This window comes from Nicotiana tomentosiformis, chromosome 2, assembly GCF_000390325.3.
Source record: "Nicotiana tomentosiformis chromosome 2, ASM39032v3, whole genome shotgun sequence".
Lineage (NCBI taxonomy): Eukaryota > Viridiplantae > Streptophyta > Magnoliopsida > Solanales > Solanaceae > Nicotiana > Nicotiana tomentosiformis.
Genome location: NC_090813.1, coordinates 14,224,020 through 14,243,974, shown reverse-complemented (window position 1 = coordinate 14,243,974; position 19,955 = coordinate 14,224,020). Strand labels below are relative to the sequence as shown.

Here is a 19,955-nt window from a genome sequence, read left to right as displayed (position 1 = left end):
CCGAGCCACGGCTCGCAAGCTCGCCGTGAAGAATTTCTACAATCCATAAACACGTGAGCCTAGTCCGGCAGCATGAAACATTATTTTTCTTTTGTAAAATTTTACGGGACCTTACAAAATACTAATATCCTGGGATAACTAATCCCGGGATTAAGAATTAGTTATACCGGGATTTTATCCCAACCAAACATGAAATAAATTCATCTCAAATTGATCTCGAAATTAATTATCCATTATCCCTCCAACCAAACGAGCCCTAAAATTTATTAATATAATTCTACCGCTTATGCAGATCTAGGTAAAAGGGACCGTACGTTTATATGATGGGAAAATGGCCAAATATACCTCTCTATTTTAATATATTATCTACATTTAACTTTCGTTATACTATCAAGCCAAATTTATCTCAGGATTACACCTATAAATCCCCTTGCACACCAACAATTACAGTTGTGGACATTGAAACTAGTATAAATGGCTTTTGGGGAACCGTTGAGGTTTCAACCAGCATGCTAATTAAAGAATCTTGAAGCAACACTAAAATTGTATGCGTGTGATGTATAGCGTGGCGAATTCGAGCAGTGAAAATAATTATTAATGGTAGACTGTCTATATCACACCCCAAGTGGTGCAACCTTTCCCCGATCCTGCATAAACACAAAATACCTTATGCACCAAACTGTCAAGAGGATATTAGGATGGTACGTGTAGTGATGTTGCTTAAGATTATAGTCAACCTAGTAGTTGAGATCGTTATCGTTTGATTTCTTTAGTAAAAACATTAATTGGAAGTTAATAAGCAGGGGCGGCTCAACGATGTTGATGGCCTAAAGCCAAATTGTATTAAGAGGCCTATTTCACAAAATTCATGTAACAATGAGACACAAAAGATCTTATGTTCTAATTAATTGGTCAATTAAACATGAGAAAGTAGCTAAATCAAAGAAACAAAGTTTGAAATTGGAATGAGAAATCTCAATGTCATGTGAAAGAAAGGAGAAAAAATTAGAACGGAAAAGGAAAATAAATATACTACTAACATGACGGAGATTTGTCGTTCTTTACTCACTCATATGTGCATTCTTAACCAAATAAACAAATATTAAAATTTAAACTCTTAAGAGTATAATACATAATAATATAGTATAATATTTTTGGGGCCCTCTAGAATTTGGGGCATAAGGCAATGGCTTGAGCAGCCTTACCCTCCGGCCGGCCCTGTTAATAAGTAGTAGAAAATTACAAATAAAATCGATTTTGCATTTAGAACTCCTTTAGTTTTAGGAGTCCTTATCCTTTGCGATAGGATTATAGCCGATTCCTTTTCTTTGTCTATTTGTATTATATACGCAAATTTATCTTACGTAAAACCTCTTTTATATATATATATTCTATTCTAAATTAATAAGGGAGAATAAGCACACAGGAGGTCAACATGCCTACTTGGCATGGTTGAGGGTATTGCAGTAATTTCATGAAAATTGAGAAACATAATTGGCCGAAAAACAATTTTACTGTAGCTATAACATAAACTTTTCAGTGCCTTGATGAAACTACCCTCTGTTATCATTTATTGCAGCAGAGGTGGTGTCAGAATTTTTTGAAGGTTTTTGCCCCTGTTTTCATCTTTTATTGCATAGTTGTCTGTAGATATTTTTGTAAAATTGACAAAGTTTGAGCATACTTTTATATCCAGAAAAGCAACAGGTGTGGTATTGGATAAACACCTAGCAATTGTATGTGAAATTTTCTATGCACATATTTTCTCTCTTTTTTTCAATCTCTTTTTCACAGACTAATGTATTCTTAGTTTTTAACTTTTTAAAATTGCAGGAACACTCGAGATTTTATTTTATTTTCTTATTGGACATACAATCTCTTTATTTATACCTCTACTTTAAATAAATAGAGCAACAACAAACTTAGCATAATCCCACATGTGTGGTGTGGGTAGGATAGTGTGTACGCAGACCTTACCCCTACTTTGTGGAGGCAGAGATATTGTTTTCGATAGACCTTCGGCTCAAGGAATATTGAAAATTAAGTGACAAACAATACCAACAATAATATAATAGGAACAAATGACACAATATGTAATATAAAGAACCAAGAAAAAATAAAATAATTTTATAACAAATTATATATGTACTGATATACACAGTTGAACCGTAGCGAAAGACTAAAATCAATCTACACAAAAAATAAAGACTAAATCTATATGTGAGTATTAACATGGAAAATACTCAATGTTTTAAAGGAGCTTATAAGAGTAGCAAGCTGATTTTCATTGCTTAAAATGATAATTTATTTTTAAAAACGTAACTTTAACAATGCAAATGTTAAGTTATGATAAGCCGTAATAGTTCAAAGACGAATTTTTTATTTTTATTTTAAATTAACATAGTTTATTTCATGATACAACAATAATTGTTGCATATAATATTTATTCTTGTACGCCAAATCTCTGTTGTTACAAATAGTGGGTTATCTAATATTTGATCTTCAGTTAAAAAGAAAATTTCCATGCTTATGCTTGAGGTCACATTAGACTTCAAGAAAATTACCAGAAATTACTTTCTAAATACTACATTAAAAGAAAAGATTTTTTATTGTTCATTTGCAAATAAAATAAAATAAAAATATATTCTACAACTTTGAGGTACTTTGGATGGTATAATTATGCTATTTGGTCCTCTAATTACTAAAAGTACTACAACCATGCATTGCCTCTTGTAAATATGCTTAAGCAGAAAAAATATAAAATTATAACAAAAAGAAATAAAATAAACCAGAATATCATAAAATGAGAATGATAAGTAAGAATGAGCCTTGCATCTTTTCAGCTATTGAATATTCTTAATATTATTTTGTGTAATATTGAAAATTTTAATACTTGATGATTACTCTTTATTCTTTTGCTATTTAAAATTTTAACTTTTGATCCTAATGGTCCACCCAACGATATATATACATGTGTGTGTTGTGTGTGTATGTTAACCTGTATAATTTATTTATATGGGATCGAAAAAGTAAATTGTGAATCTAATTATCTTTTTATATAAGAATTTAGAAAGAACCTCGACGTGTAATACGTACATGGGCCATCTTTTACTAGTATATAATATATAGGCAAACACTTATTAGAAGAGCTACTAAATATTTTAGTCTCCATAGACAGAACGTTTTTGAAGTGCCGGCGTCATTAATTTCTGGGCAACTATTATAAAGCTGAACTCTCTATCTTTTTGGATTTTTAAGTTTTCGAGCAAAAACAATACTATATTAGTAGTAGTTTAATATATCATAGCAAAAACAATATATTAGAATCTGGTAAATGTTTCTTTTAGATTTGCTGGGTTTCTTTGCCTATATATCAATATCATACATGAATTTTGGTGCTTTTTGTTTTTTATTGATCTCCGAAAGGCTGCTGCAAGTTCCAACAACTGCGTCTGAGAGTTATGGCTTTCCGCGGGTTGGTTTTCTTAATTTTGTTTATAAACTTCTTTATTTAGCCACTAATTTTGATTATGATCGCGTACTTTTTTGTGTGTGTGCAGACAATTGGCTAATGGTAGTACTGTTGCTAGTTCTTTTCTTGGACAAATAAGGTAAGAATGTGCAGAATTATATTCTTCTTTGGCACCATTGAATTGAATACTGGTCCCATTTATCCTTTTTTTTTTTTAATCGTAGAGGATAGGATACTACAAGAACCGTTCGGTTGAGCAAATAAAAAGAAGGCAAAAAAGAAAAAACCTTCGGCCCCTAGTATTAGACGTCACCAATGTAAATTTCTCACTCCACTAGTTTATATTTTGAAAATTTCTTCCATTATAAATTAACCCCTTTTATGTCTTGTCCTTGCGGTTAGCTTCTTTTGTCTCGGAACAGTTGTATCTTCAATTGCGTATGCTACGTGGTACGTACCTCAAACTTGGACCAATTTACACAAAGCTTAATAATACTAGTATATATATACATAAAAGTTAATATTTAACGTATCTATGTTGTCAATTGACTCTCCTTACCGATGAGTGGCTGCGCCACAACCTCATAATTTTATTATCTTCCCATGCATGTTACATAAAAAATGATACTCAAACTTGGGTTGATTTTATTTCTTGACGGGGCTTTCATGTTGTATACGGCCGAAATAAATTTTGGCCTTCGTACGATTGATCAGGGTCGAAATATAATGGATCGAAGAAAGACTTCGTAATATCGAGATGGGTCCCGAAGATGATACAAACAACCTTCGGATCCCAGGTATAGATCAAACACCGAGTTCGAAGTCATCATCGAGCTCGGGTCCGGATCGAACTATAATGAGATGATTTCGAGCTTAAAGGGCAGAGGCCAACCGAGGCCGAATCCGAATCATCACCTGATCCCGAGTCCGTATCAAGCTCTAGAAGCACTATCGACCGACACCGAGGCCGACCGAGCTCGAGCCCACAGACAAGAGCCGTTGCAAACACACTAAGGGAGAGAATCTCGGCGGGAATAAGAGAAAAGCTGATTTATCATGGAGTCTCCAATATGTATTTTTAATTATATCTAAAGTAGGATCCTCCATTATAAAGAGGATGGCTACATTTCTGTACAAAGCAGTCTTTTTACTACATGGTAATTCAAGCACCATATTCTCATATATTCAAGAACTATTTTTTGAGGCTTTATTAATTGATTCATTTTGCTTAGTCTAAACCATTATCTTCTTTCCAATTTTGCTTATTTTGCATTCTTTGTAATCTATATTTGATATTTCTATTTTGTCCTTACGATTTGTATCAAGCTATATCACTCCTTAGAACTACATAGAAATTCAACTATATCCATTTTTCGGGTAAACAGTTTAGCGCCCACCGTGGGGCTAAGGATAACAGTGGTTATTTGATACAAATATCTAATATGAATACAAGTTTGAAAATACGGTCCATAATTGTTTGAGACCAAATACAGTAAATAACGAGATAGGGAAGGAGAGGGAAGGTCTGCGAAACACGGCAGCTACCTCTGAATCTCCAAAAAGTCAACCGTGTGAAAGAATCAACACTCTCTATGTCCGGGAACACTTGGATCTGCACACGAGGTGCACGGTGTAGTAAGAGTACAACCAACTCAGCAAGTAGCAATAATAAATAAGGAACTGAAGATAGTGACGAGCTACACAGTTATAGTTCATTTCCAGTAATTCCAGCAAAGAATAAACATGCTTTCAAATTCGACAGTTTAAGTCAAATCAATTTTATACAATTCAAGTTCATGTAATTCAGATATAAAATCTTTCAGAGATTTCACAACAATGACAGATAGCAACTAAGTGCAACAACAAATGAAAAGCAAGTACAGCCTCTCAGGGTAACAGTTACTCAACTCGCCACAACAGCTCAACCACTCTGCTCTCAGCCCTCAGCACTCACACTCAATGGGTACCCGCGCTCACTGGGGGTGTACAGACTCTGGAGGGGCTCCTACAGCCCAAGCGCTATAATCTCTACGGGCAACTCACGTGCTGCACTGACAACTCACGTGCTATAATATCCCGCACAGACAACTCACGTGTTGCACGACAACTCACGTGCTAAAATATCCATACCTCACCAACAGGCCATCGACCTTACTCAGTCATCAACCTTACTAGTCTCTCGAGCTCTCGGAAATTAGAAAGATCAGCCCAAACAAAGATAACATAGTGTATCAACATAAATCTAGAAAGACTGAGATATAATACGCATGTAAAATCATGACTGAGTACAAGATAGCAATTAGCAAATAATTCAACAAGTATGTGACCTTTGTGGGTCCCAACATTACTATCACATAGCCTAAGCATGATTTACAGTCAAATTTCTTTAACACATAGAGAACATATAGCTAACAAAAAGTTATTCAACTTTACAGTTTCACGGGACGGACCAAGTCACAATCCCCTCGGTGCACGCCCACACGTCCATCACCTAGCATGTGCGTCACCTCTAAAATAATCACATGACACAAAATTCGAGGTTTCATACCCTCATGACCAGATTTAAAACTGTTACTTACCTCAAACCGTGTAATTCTTTATTTTGCAATGTCTTTTCCTCGTGAATTGGCCTCCAAACGTCTCGAATCTAGCCACAAATAATTCGATTCAGTCAATAAAATTTATTGGAATTAATTCCATAAGAAAATGCTAATTTTCCATAAAAATAGGAAATTTAGCTCAAACATCGTCCGTGGGACCCACATCTCGGATCCCGACAAAAGTTATAAAATTCGAAAGCTCATTCAACCACGAGTCTAACCATACCAATTTTACCAAAATCCGACCTCAACTCGACCCTCATATCTTCAAATTAAACCAAAAGGATTTTCTAAATTTTCCAACTTGATTCATCCAATAAATGATAAAAACAACCATGGATTCGGGTAATTTAACCAATATTGAGTTAAAAACATTTATCCCGTTTTTTTCTTTGAAAATATCCCAAAAATCGCTTCTTCTCGAGCTCCAATCCGTCAAAAATAGAAAATGGGACTTCGTCCCATTTTCAGAACTTAAACTCTCTGCCCAGTCATTTGCTCTACGCGATCGCGGACAAACACACGCGATCGCGAAGCACAATTTTTCAACTGCCCAAATTAACTTTATGTGATCGTGGATTCCCTCACGCGATCGCAAAGCACAGAGTTCCCAGCTCTACGCGATCGCAGCCCTCTTCACGCGATTACATAGAGAAAATGCGTGACCTCTACTTCTGCTCCGCTTATTCTACGCGAATGCAACCTTAGCCACGCGTTCGCGAGTCATAAAATCCCAGAGCTACGCGATCGCATCCCTCTTCACGCAATCGCGTAGAACAAAACTCAGCAGCCCCCAATTAACCCTACGCGATCGCATAGAGAAAATCCTTCAGTGCCCAACTAAGCCTACGCGATCGCGGACATTCTCATACGATCGCGTAGAAGGAAACCAGTGATAGAAAACCAGCATTGTTCAGCTGGAATGCCAAGTCCAAAATTGATCTGTTAACCATCAGATACTCACCCGAGGCCCCCAGGACCTCAACCAAATATATCATCAAGTCCCATAACATCATACGAGCTTAGTCGAACTCTCAAATTACCTCAAACAATACTAAAATCACGAATCATACCCCAATTCAAGCCTAATGAACTTTGAAATTTCAAGTTTTCACAAATGATGCTGGAACCTATCAAATCAAGTCCAATTGACCTCAAATTTTTCACACAAGTCATAAATGACATAAAGGATCTATTAAAATTTTCAGAATTGAATTTCGACCCCGATATCAAATAGTCAACTCACCAATCATACTTCCCAAAAATTCAACTTTCGCCATTTCAAGCCTAATTCTTCTACCGTCCTCCAAATAATTTTTCGGACACGATCTTAATCCAAAATCACCATACGGAGCTATTGGAATCATCAAAACTTTATTCCGGGGTCGTTTACACATAAGTGATCATCCAGTCAACTATTTCAACTTAAGCTTCCAACATGAAATTCATTCTTCCAAGTTAACTTCGAAATACCTTAAAACTAAAACCGACAATTTATACAAGTCATAATACCTCGTAGGAAGTTATTCAAGACTTAAAATAGTTGAAAGGAGTGTAAATTCTTAAAACGGCCGGTCAGATCGTTACAATTTATTTTAAACACCTCACTATAATATTACTACCACTCACTATTTATCTCACAGACAATAATCTGTAGATTACTCTCACTGCTTTTCTTTCTGCTTAGCTTCTCTCGTTTTATTTTTGGTGTGTCAGAATTGAGAGAATGAGGCATCTATTTATAGCAATCATAGCTGCCCAAGAAACCAATCAGATAAGCTGGTTCATTGCAATTTGCAATTGCAAACCACTGGCGCCCACAATTTGTTTTCTTTCCGTCAATCACTCATCTTTCCTTTTCTTTTATTTACTTTAGTAGGTGAGGTATGGGCCCCACAAATCTCTCCCTTAATTTTGATTTTTCTTCTTCATTTCAAGTTTTGTTTTCAATCTCTGAAAATCTTCAAACTTGATAGGCTTTGTAAAAATGTCTGCAACTTGATCATGAGACTTCAGATATTTGAGCTCGACTTCCTTTTTGGAAATGCATTCTCTGATGAAGTAACACCTTGTATCTATATGCTTGCTTCGATCATGATACACCAGATTCCTGGCAAGTGCCTTTGCGGATTTGTTGTCAATACAAATCTCTGTAGCTTCAATTTGTGGCAAATTGAGCTCCTTTAATAATCTTCTCAGCCAAATAGTATGACATGTACAAGATGTTGCTGCTATCACTACTAGAAATTCGGCAAAAAATCGACCAAGGTCGACCGGCCAACTTTGGTCGGTCAAACAACCGGCCAAAAAACTGACCAAAGTTGGTCGATTTTTCAAAATATTTTTTTTATATATTTTTTTTACGAAACCGACCAACCTTGGTCGTTTTCTTAGGCGCAAAAATGCGGGAAACTTTTTTTGAGTCCCGCAAAATTTATTTTTCGAGAAATTGACCAACTTTGATCGGTTTATCAACTAAAATAAATAAAAATTAATATTAAAAAAATCGACCAAAATTGGTCGGTTAATTCGGCTGGTCATTTTAAAAAACCGACCAACTTTGGTCGGTAATTTTATTTTTTAATAAAACCAATCAACTTTGGTCGGTTATTTTCATGCGAAAATATAATTAAAGAGTATAAATTAAATAAAAGACAGTCTTAAAACAAAATGCACCAATGGTCTAGTGGTAGAATAGTATCCTGCCACAGTACAGACCCCGGTTCGATTCTCAGTTGGTGAATCTTTTGATTACATAATTAAAAAACCGACCAACTTTGGTCATTTTTTTTGCAATATTTATTTTTTGAATTTAATTGACCGACCAACGTTGGTTGGTAATTTCCAACCAACTTTGGTCGGTATGCCTTTCCGACCGTCAAAATACCTTCCACACATAAATAGTCACGTTTTGGTCGGTAATTAGCCATAACCGACCAACTTTGGTCGGCTTTTTTGGTCGGTGTTTAGCGAATTTCTAGTAGTGTATATATTCAGCTTCACAAGTTGAGAGAGTAACAATGGATTGTTTCTTTGAACTCCAAGAAATAACAGAATTACCCAAGAAAAACACAAAACTAGTTGTGCTTTTTCTATCATCAATATCTACCGCATAATCACTATCACAAAATCCCACAAGATTGAAATTACTAGAAGAAGAATAAAATAGCCCAAAGTCAATCGTACCTTTTAGGTAACGAAGAATTCTTCTAGTGACTTTCAAATGGGTGGAGGTAGGAGCTTCCATGAAGCGGCTTACTACTCCAACTGCAAAGAGTATATCTGGCATGGTACAAGTCAAGTACCTCAAACTTACCACAAGACTTTTGAAAAATGTGGGATCAACATTTTCTCCTTCATCAAACTTGGACAATTTTGTCCCACTCTCCATCGGTGTGTTCACGGGGTTGCAATCAAGCATGTTGAACTTCTTCAAGATCTCCTTCATATAGCTTTCTTGAGAGATGAAAATTCCATCCTCCATCTGCTTCACTTCTAGGCCCAGGTAGTATGACATGAGCCCTACGTCTGTCATCTCGAACTCACGGGACATATCTTTCTTAAAAACTTCAAACAAACTTGGGTTATTACCCGTAAAAATAAGATCATCAACATAAAGATAAACAAGTAAGATATCTCCATTAGTATGAACTTTAAGGTAAAGAGTATATTCATGGAGACAACAAGTAAACCCGTTGTCTTGAAAATACTTGTCGATGCAACTATTCCATGCTCGTGGGGCTTGCTTTAATCCATATAAAGCTTTCTTCAACTACAACACTTTATCTTCATGGTTTTTGACCACGAAACCCAATGGTTGTTCAACATAGACTTCTTCTTTAAGATAGCCATTCAAAAAGGATGACTTGACGTCTAGTTGGTGGATCTTTCACTTCATTTGCACCGCCAAAGAGATCAGCAAACGAATTGTCTCCATGCTGGCAACATGTGCATAAACTTCTTCATAGTCAATGCCTTACCTTTTCTTGTAGCCTTTAGCCACAAGTCGCGCCTTGTATCTCTCCACATCTCCATCAACATTCTTCTTTGTCTTGTATACCCATTTTACACCAATTGCACGCTGGCCCTTGGGAAGAGTTGTTAACTCCCAAGTATTGTTCTTCTCTATTGACTCGATCACCTCCTCCATGGCTTGTCTCCACCGTTTGTCTGTAACAGCTTCATCAAAGTTCACTGGTTCACTATCAGTAAAGAGACAATATAAAAAATCAAAATTAGTAACTTCTTCTGTGCCATTGGTTGGAGATGAAACATTGGTTGGAGAAGAAGGTAGAGTTGTATCCTGCACAAGTTCCACGGTCTCTGGTTCTTCTTCATCGCCAACGTATTGAAGAAAATCATATGAAGTTTCTTCCTGAGCTTCCCAATTCCATGCCAATTCTTCATCAAATTCAACATCATGACTCACCACCATCTTACCGCTACTTGGGTTGTATAGCATGTAGCCTTTTGAACTCGTATCATAGCCAACAAACACATGCTTGACACTTCGATCGTCAAGCTTCACTCTCCCTTGATGTGGCACATGAGCATAGGCTATGCTCCCAAAGATTCTAAAGTGCTTGACACTTGGCTTTCTTCCACTCCATGCTTCTTGAGGGGTTTAATCTCTAACATTCCTTGTTGGAGACCTGTTGTTCAAATAAACTGCACAAGATATAACTTCTGCCCAAAATTTCCTGGGCATACTTTTAGCTTTTAACATACATCTAGCCATATTATGAATCGTTCGATTCTTTTTCTCTGCAACTCTATTTTGTTGGGGTGAATAAGGCACCGTTAGAGGGCGACGAATTCATGAGATTTACAAAAGTCATTAAATTCTTTTGAAGTGAATTCTCCTCCTCTATCGGACCTTAAAGTTTTTATTTCATAGCCACTTTTTTTTCTACAAGTACTTTAAAATTTTTAAAAGCAGCAAAGCTTCATATTTTTGGTTCAAGAAATAAACCCAAGTCTTTCTACTAGAGTCATCAATAAAGAGTAGAAAGTATTTACTTTTACCAAAGGAAGGTGGATTAATTGGCCCGCACACATCAGTGTGAACAAGCTGGAGTGGTTTGGTTGATCTTGACATGGATTCCTTTGGAAAACTCCTCCTTGTATGTTTTTCAAGAAGACAAGCTTCACACAATTGATTGGGATGGTTGATTGATGGTATCCCATGCACCATGTTCTTTTCTCCCATTGATTTGAGCACTTTAAAATTAAAGTGCCCAAATCGCATGTACCAACACAGTGATTCATCTTGCACATTAGCCTTCAAACACTTTGCATCAATTATATTAAGATTCAGAGAAAATAATCTATTCTTTTCCATATGCACTTTAGCAATTAGAATTCCACTTGAATCTCTAAGCCAAAGATGCATATTTTTCATATGGATGTCATATTCCTTTTCAAGAAGTTGGCCCAAACTCAAAATATTACTTTTTTAATTTTGAAACATATTAAACATCTTGCATTAGCTTGTGATTACCATCTTTACAAGATATCAAAATCGTACCTATACCTTTGATTTGAATCTTTGAGGTATCTCCAAAGGACACATTACCTCTCACCGTGTTATTGATCTCCACAAATTTCTCTTTGCATCCACACATATAATTGCTTGCTCCATTGTCCAAATACCACGATCTACAATCATCCCTATCTTCTTCCTTGAGTGTCATCAACAACGTTGACTCATATTCTTCTTTCTTGTCGTCAACAAGGTTAGCTTTTTCTTCAACATTGCTACTACATTCCCAAGAGTAATGGCAAAATTTATGACAATTATAACACTCAATTTTTGATTTGTCATACCTTTGTCCATTATTTTCTTGGCAGTAGCCACGTCCTCTTCCTCCTCTATGTCCACGACTACGTCCTCTTCCTCCTCTATGTCCACGACCACGACCTCTGAATGTCTGGTGGATTTTAACTTCATTGTTGAAGTTGTTACCGTTACTTCTTCCTCTTCCATGACAGCCACAGCCTCGTCCCCGTCCATTCCCTCGATAGCTCTTTTCACCTCCATAATCCTTGAAGGATGCTTGAGTTTTAAGAAGTTACTCCAATGGCATTTCTTGTCTCCTTTTGATCTTTTCTTCGTGTGCCTGTAAAGAGCCCTCCAACTGCTCTACCATCATAGAGTCTAAATCTTTAGACTCCTCAATAGCACACACCACAAAATCAAATTTAGGTGTTAAAGTGTGAAGGATCTTTTCTATCACACAGACATCTTCTATGCCGTCCCCGTATCTTTTTAGTTGTTTTATAATAGCTTCACTTTTAAACAATAATTCGAAATGCATTCAGATTTTTTCATTTTTAAGACTTCAAAATCAGTCCTTCGAGTTTGAAGTTTTACCTTCCTCACCTTGTCAACTCCTTGAAGAGAATTTTGTAAAATCTCCCAAGCTTCCTTTGAGGTGGTAACATCTGTCACCTTCTCAAACATGGCATCATCCAGACATTGGTGGATGAGCGTGAGGGCTTATTGATCCTTCTTCCTCGTTTTTGCCAAGATCTCTTTTTTATTTTGAAGCAGAGCTTCCTCATTATCGGGTTTTGCATACCCTCTGTCTACGATTTCCCATACATCCTGAGAGCCAAGAATGACTTTCATACGTAGACACCATTTCTCATAATTATCTTTTGTGAGACGGGGGTACTGAAAAGATAACAGACCATTATTCGCCATGGCTCTGATACCACGTTGTTGGGAAAATTAATAATCCCGCCAGGAATAATATCTACGGCAAATAATAACACAAGAGAGTAACAACATCAAATCTTCTATTGAGGTAAAATATAATATCCGAGTGGAGCAATATAATACTACTGTAATATTATAATTTGGCAGTGTCAAAAGACTACTACAACTTCAAAAGAAATAGCACTCTTTATATCAAACACCTTACTATAATATTACTATCATTCACTATTTATCTCAAAGACAACAATATATGGATTACTCTCCCTCCTTTGCTTTATGCCTTTTGTGTTTCTTGGTGTGCGAGAATGAGGCAGCTATTTATAGCAATCATAGCTGCCCAAGAAACTGGTTCATTGCAATTTGCGATTGCAAACTGGCGCCCACAGTTTGTTTTTCTTCTGTCAATCACTCCTCTTTCTTTTTCTTTTATTTACTTTAGTAGGTGAGGTATGGCCCCACAGTTGATATAAACATCAGCTGCACGTGACTTTTTTCACCTTACTTGCCTCAAACCTTATTCAGATTGAGGACAGAGAGGAAAAACCATCAAACAGTCCAAACTCCAGAAACAAGTTCGAAAGTTGAAGCCAAAATGGTAAGAAGTATAAACAAAATTGGCTAATTTAATTTCGTAGGAGTAGTTACACTTAATTCAATTCTGTGCTGCTGCTCAGCTTGAATTTCAATTGGTTCTCAAGCTATATTACATAAAAATCCATACTATAGCTATACCAGCTTTTAGAGTTGGAGAGTACACCGATGAGGAGTAGGCAAAGCCACAAACTTTGGAACTTCATCTCCGGGCATCAATATTGTCAAGCTCTCCCCGTTTTTCTGCTTCTGCGCCTAAAACAAACCCCCGATATGCATGCATGAGAAAATTGTATACATCCAGAATTTAAACGCTATGAATTCTAGGTTAAAAATGAAAGTTCTAAATATATACTATGTATTTAACGCTAGTTTTGAGTCAAAAGTTCGAAACGAGTGCGGATGTGTGCTTTACTTTTAAGTCATATCTTTTGACTGAAGTTTCTATAACCAAGTGTGCCATTAGCCCTCTTCATTCTGACATGTTGTTACTTTTGTTTCAGAGAGGTAAAGCCTTAATTGTTAGTGCTCATAAGTATTACGACATTTATGACTAAATATATATTTTCAGAAGTATACTACACGAACTTTCACTTTTATAGGTTGAGAACAATGCCCGTACAACAATTGAAAAATGAACTTTCCTTCTGTAAAAGATGGGAAAGGTACAATTGTCGAGATATGAGGGTTTAGGTGTAGCGAGAAATCACAACAATGACTCCATAGGTAAGCTTGTTGGCAGTTATTTAACCTGGATTAGTAGGTTACTTACCAAATTTAGACATATGTTCAGGCATCAATTATTGGAAAAAATAATAATCCCACCCAGGAATAATATCTACGACAAATAATAATAACACAAGAGAGTAACAACGACACCAACTCTTTTAATGGGTAAAATACAATATCGAGCGGAGCAATATAACCACTATAATATTACAACTTAGTAGTATCAAGAGACTACTACAATCTTGAAAGAAATAATACTCTTTATTTAAAACGCTCCACTACAATATTACTCACACTCACTATTTATCTCACAGACTACAATATGTGGATTATTCTCTCTAACTTCTATTGCTTCTCTCTTATTTTGGTGTAATTGAAATGAAGAATGGAGGCCTCTATTTATAGTAAGAGATGCCATTCAACTACTACAAAGAAGATGTCTTGTTGTTGATTTAGTCCTATAATTTTTCAACAAAGTTAGGCACCTCTCATTTTCTTCAACAAAGTTGTCAACAAAGTTAGGCACCTCCCATTTTCTTAGGCACCTCCCATTTTCTTCAACAAAGTTAGGCACCTCCCATTTTCTTCTTTGTTTTTCTTTAATATGAGCCCCACATCAAGAATTCTTAACTCTTACCAAAAAATAATCAACTTAATTTTTATATCATATCGCCACAAAATTTTGGAATAAAGGAAGAAGACTGCATATTATTCTTAATAAGAAATTAAAATTTGGAGTTTATTTGGGATGAAAATTCTAAATTCAGAAGTTTTAACTTGGAAGAATTGACTAAGATTTGGATTTTTAGTAAACGATCTCAGAATCAGGAATTTAAGATTCCAATAGGTTCCTATGATGATTTCGGACTTGGACGTATGTTCGGGTCGAGTATCGGGTGGCCCGGGAGTATTTCGGCGCCTATTACTGAAGGTTGGCATTTTTAAAGTTTAAGAATTTTCTAAGTTTGGGTTGAAGTGGATTTTGATGTTATCGATGTCCGTTTGTGATTCCGAGCCTAGGAATAACTCTGCATGGTGATTCTGGTATTAGGGGCGCATCCGGATGTGGATTTGGAGGTCTGTAGGTTATTTCAGGGTCATTTGGCGAAAGTTGAAAAATTGAAGGTTTTTGGGGAAGTTTGACCAGGAGTGGACTTTTTGATATCGGGGTCAAATTCCGATTTCAGAAGTGGGAGTAGGTCCATAATATCAATTATGAGTTGTGTGCAAAATTCGAGGTCAATCATATTAGATTTGACAGGTTTTGGCGTCGAATGTAGAAGTTTGAAGTTCTAAAGTTCATAAAGCTTGAATTGGGGTGCGATTCGTGATTTTGATATTGTTTGATATGATTTGAGGCCTCGAGCAGGTTCGTGTTATGTATTGGGACTGGTTGGTACGATTCGACGGGGTCCCAGGGGGCTCGGGTGTGATTCGGGGTGGTTCCGGACCAAGTTTGGGTGTTTTGATGTTGCTGGTTCTGGTGTTGTTCTTCGCGTTCGCGAGGAGCATCTCGCTTTCGCGAAGAAGGATTTTGCTGTTGGGACTTTGTTCTTCGTGTTCGCGAAGAGGCTCTTGCATTCGCGAAGAAGGAATTTCTGTTATCTGTCATCTGACTTTGGAACCTTATATCTCACAATCTATAACGAATCTGGAGATGATCCAAAAATAAAAGTTGTAGTCCTTGGTGTCTAGTTTTCAGAAAGATAAACAATTTGTCATTTGCAGTTGTGTACAAAACTTTATGGTGGATACACTACAGGCTGTCCGGGAAGAGTTTGGAAATCTCCATTGTAACTGGGTGACTTTGAAAGCTTTTATCTCACAATCTACAAGGAATTAGGAGATGATAAACACATGAAAATTATAGTCCTTATGTCTAATTTTCAGAAAGTCAAACCATTTGTGATTTGGAGTTTTGTTCAAAACGTTTATACTAGAGGCTATCTGAGAAGAGTTTGAAAATAACTTTTGAGAATTTTGTTCATCGCGAACGCGATAGGGGCTTGCGGCCGCGATGGGAGGCTAGCGAACGCAAAGAAGGAAGTCGGGGCAGTGTTATAAGTCCTCTATTTCGGACCTTTGATCCATTATTTCGTATTTTTAGTTGGGAACCTCGGAATTTAGCGATTTTGGAGAGGAATTTCACCACAAAACTTAGGGTAAACATTCTTTACTCATTTGTGATTATATTTCATGGATTAATCTTTATTTTCGGCGTTAGATTATTGATTTTTCAAGAAGAAATCGGAATAAATTTCTATAATTTCACAAAACGAATTTTCGAGTTTTGAATACCGATTCGGAGTCGGATTTGAATGAAATTAGTATGGTGGAACTCGTAATTGAATGGGTTGTCGGATTTTGTGAATTTTGTCGGGTTCTGAGACGTGGTCCCGACTGCCAACTTTTCGAGAGGAGTTGAGATTTTTTATAAATTATTAAATTTCAAGCATTGGAGTATACATTTTGATTGGTTAGCACATTATTTGCATAGTTTTGGATCGACAAGCATCGGTTTGAGGTGTTAGAGTGGCGTTGGAGCCGGCTGTGGCATTTTGGAGCGAGGTAAGTCTCTTGTCTAACCTTGTAAGAGGGAATTAACCCCATAGGTGATTTAAATTAGTATTTGCTGCTAATTGTGGGGGGTACGTATGCACGAGGTGACGAGAGTCCGTGCATAGCTACTAATTATGCTATGTCCGGGTAGTTTAGGACCCAAAACATGAATTACTTGTAACATTTGTATCCTTTATTAATTGAAATGCTTGAATCATATTGGAAATTGTTATTGGAAATAGTAAAAGACTGAAACTTCACATACTTGAATTTTTGTGCAAATTACTCGACCGTTAATAGAAATTGTACATCCTTATGTGTTAGCCTTGTGATATTTTCTCATCCCGGAGGTTCATAAAATGTCTTCCTTTCTTGTGGAGCGGGTCAAATGCCTCAGCAGTATAGATGCATCTATGGATCATGCCGCACGTCCCTCGACAGTGTACACGTTATTCCGGATCGGGCCGAACACCTCGGCAGAATCGTGCGTTATCGCTAGTAGTTTGAATATTCACAAGATAAACCCAAAGAAGTCTGGCATTTTGTGGTATTTCCTACTTAATTGGCATTGACTCATGGCATTTTTCTAAGATATTAATGTAGAATACAAGCTCGAGAAACGTATGCTTTAAAAGAAATAATTAGAAGATTATAAACCTTACAAATTTACCCCACTATTGTTGTGAAATTCATATCTGCTCATGCTTTTATTATATTGCTCTATTGGACCTTTAGTAAATGTCGATGTCAACCTCTCGTCACTACTTCTTCGAGGTTAGACTTGATACTTACTAGGTATGCGTCGATTTACGTACTCATACTACATTTGCTGCACATTTTTGTGCAGGTAAATATATATCTAGTGGTCTTTTGGGCACAAAGGCGTGGCTATTGCGGGGACTTATGGTGAGCTGCATTCCATGTTACGAATCCGCAACATACAAAGTCTCCATCAAAGTTATTTCCCTGTCTAATTTGTACTCCAGACAGAGGTTGTATTTTATCATATTTCCTAGTTGATGGTCATGCACTTGTGACACCGGATTTTGAGTGTTTTCTTCGGGTTAATCATTATTGTGGTTCATGTTAATATTTTTATTCATTTTGTAAATTCGATGATATAATGTAAAATTAAGGGAAAGTCACGATTTCAAAAATACTAAAATGAGTTAATAAATTGATAAATCAATGTTGGCTTGCGTGACGGCAGCGTTAGGCGCCATCATGACCCATAGTGGATTTTGGGTCATGACAGCTTAGAATCAGAGCACTAGGTTCACGTAGGTCTCACGAGTCATGAGTAAGTCTAGTAGAGTCCTGCGGATCGGCACGGAAACGTGTGTACTTATCTTCGGGAGGCTACAGGGCTGTTAGGAGCACTTCCCTTCTTGATTCCTTTATCGTGCGGTTTGATTCCATTGAGGCTTGTGCCTTTATTTACTTCCTACTCATTCTTATATGATGTTAAGCGCTCGTGCCAATTGGGCATCGAGGAGTTGTAATGGTACTACAGACGTGGTGCAGGATGTTTCTCCCTGCGCATTCAAACAAGTTATTATCGTCTTCTTGCGAAGGGAGGTTCTATCATTTAAGCTCAGTATCGGTATTTCCTATGGCTTTGAGGCTATGCACAGTGTTGGTGTAATGGTAGGGTGTCTGTCTATGTGACAAGCTAGTGAATGACTCGAAAGAAGGATTTCTCAGTGCATGATTTAAAGGTTCAGTATTTAATTCCATCAAAGGAAAGGCGATTGGACTATGAATGTTCAGGTTTGGGTTGATGGAGTAACGAGACTTGGTATTTTCGAGCGTGGTGGAATTTCATTGTGATGCGGTGTCGTCATCCTCGTTTGAGCGCATTTTCAGTTTGCTGATGCTATAGTCTTTTTGATTTTTGCCTTCGGGGCGGGGTGTTGTGAAATGGTGCCTGAGCTGCGGTGTGCAGTGGTTTAGGGTCGAATTGGTATTTCTAATATGACGGCTCGAGGAAGATGACCTTCTAAGAGGCGTAAAGCTGGTAGCAATTAATTGGTTCAGGTGCTTGATGACGTCCAAATTCACTACTAAAAATTAAATGGACACGATCGCATGCAATATAATTTACCCAACTATGAGTCGGGGTTGAATCCCACAGAGAACAATATAGAGATGATTAGGAATGTAAGAGAATTATCACTTATTATTCAATGCCAAACACTTAGAATGGTTGTTGAGAAAATATTATAGCTAAATGCAAAAATATAAACTAACCTAGAAAGCAAGTAAAATGATCAATGACTACAAGAATAGATGCATTGGGGATTACACTCAAGTAAAGATCCAATGTATTTTACGATTTTACAAATATGAGCGAGTTTATATTAATTAGCCTTGGGTAATAATTCTAGATTAGCTTCTTCCGATGACTAACAAGAATTCTTAATTGAATTATCCTTAAAACAATTAAGAAATTAAGCACACTCGAATATGGCTACAAGTAGTTCAATCCTATCCCTAGGTAGAATCTATAAAGTGAGGGTTAAAGCCTCAAGTTCTTGTTAATTAATCTTTCCCAATCCCAAATTATTGGAGTGGAAGGGTTCCTCGGTTAGTACAGCTAGTCGGGTCATCTCTTTTCTGAATGCTCGACATATGGTCGAGAAGGGTTGTTTGGCTTATCTAGCTTATGTTCGGGACACCACCACAGAGTCTCCAATGATTGATTCAGTGCCAGTAGTCCGGGAGTTCGCCGATGTGTTTCCTTCTGACCTTCCAGGCATGCCGCTAGATAGTGATATTGATTTCCATATTGATTTGTCTCCAGGCACCCAGCCTATATCTATCCCACCGTACCATATGGCTCCGAAAGAATTGAAGGAGTTGAAGGAACAACTTGAGGAGTTGTTATCAAAGGGGTTTGTGAGACCAAGTGTATCACCTTGGGGTGCACCAGTGTTATTTGTGAAGAAGAAAGATGGGACTATGCGGATGTGCATTGATTACCGCCAGTTGAACAAGGTTACCATCAAGAAAAAGTACTCGTTGCCGCGTATCGATGATTTGTTCGACCAGTTGCAGGGTGCTAGGGTGTTTTCTAAGATCGACTTGAGATTGGGGTACCATCAGTTGAAGATTCGGGACTCAGAGGTTCCGAAGACTGCTTTCCGTACCAGATATGGTCATTATGAGTTTCTAGTAATGTCCTTCGGCTTGACTAATGCCTTAGTGGCATTCATGGATTTTATGAACAGAGTGTTTAGTCCTTATATTGATTCCTTTATTATTGTCTTCATTTATGACATCT

At 37.0% G+C, this 19,955-nt stretch overlaps 1 protein-coding gene and 1 long non-coding RNA gene across 3 annotated transcripts; one reads left to right on the top strand and one right to left on the bottom strand.

Annotated features, from left to right (window-relative positions):
• The first annotated feature begins 3,182 nt into the window (after window positions 1–3,182).
• Window positions 3,183–4,667, top strand: LOC104098366 (uncharacterized). Of its 2 annotated transcripts, XR_686754.4 has the most exons (4): window positions 3,183–3,475; window positions 3,561–3,611; window positions 3,697–3,789; window positions 3,875–4,667. It is a non-coding gene; the product is annotated as an uncharacterized lncRNA (long non-coding RNA). The 2 variants fall into 2 exon arrangements; XR_686753.4 differs by having other exon boundaries at window positions 3,697–4,667.
• A 5,962-nt stretch (window positions 4,668–10,629) lies between these two features.
• LOC138904361 (uncharacterized) lies at window positions 10,630–12,778 on the bottom strand. Its single transcript, XM_070192862.1, has 5 exons — window positions 12,599–12,778; window positions 12,446–12,523; window positions 12,018–12,214; window positions 11,648–11,832; window positions 10,630–10,724 (listed from the first exon to the last, which is right to left on the bottom strand). Exons 1-5 carry the CDS (start codon window positions 12,776–12,778, stop codon window positions 10,630–10,632), a joined length of 735 nt encoding a protein of 244 aa, XP_070048963.1.
• Window positions 12,779–19,955: the final 7,177 nt, after the last annotated feature.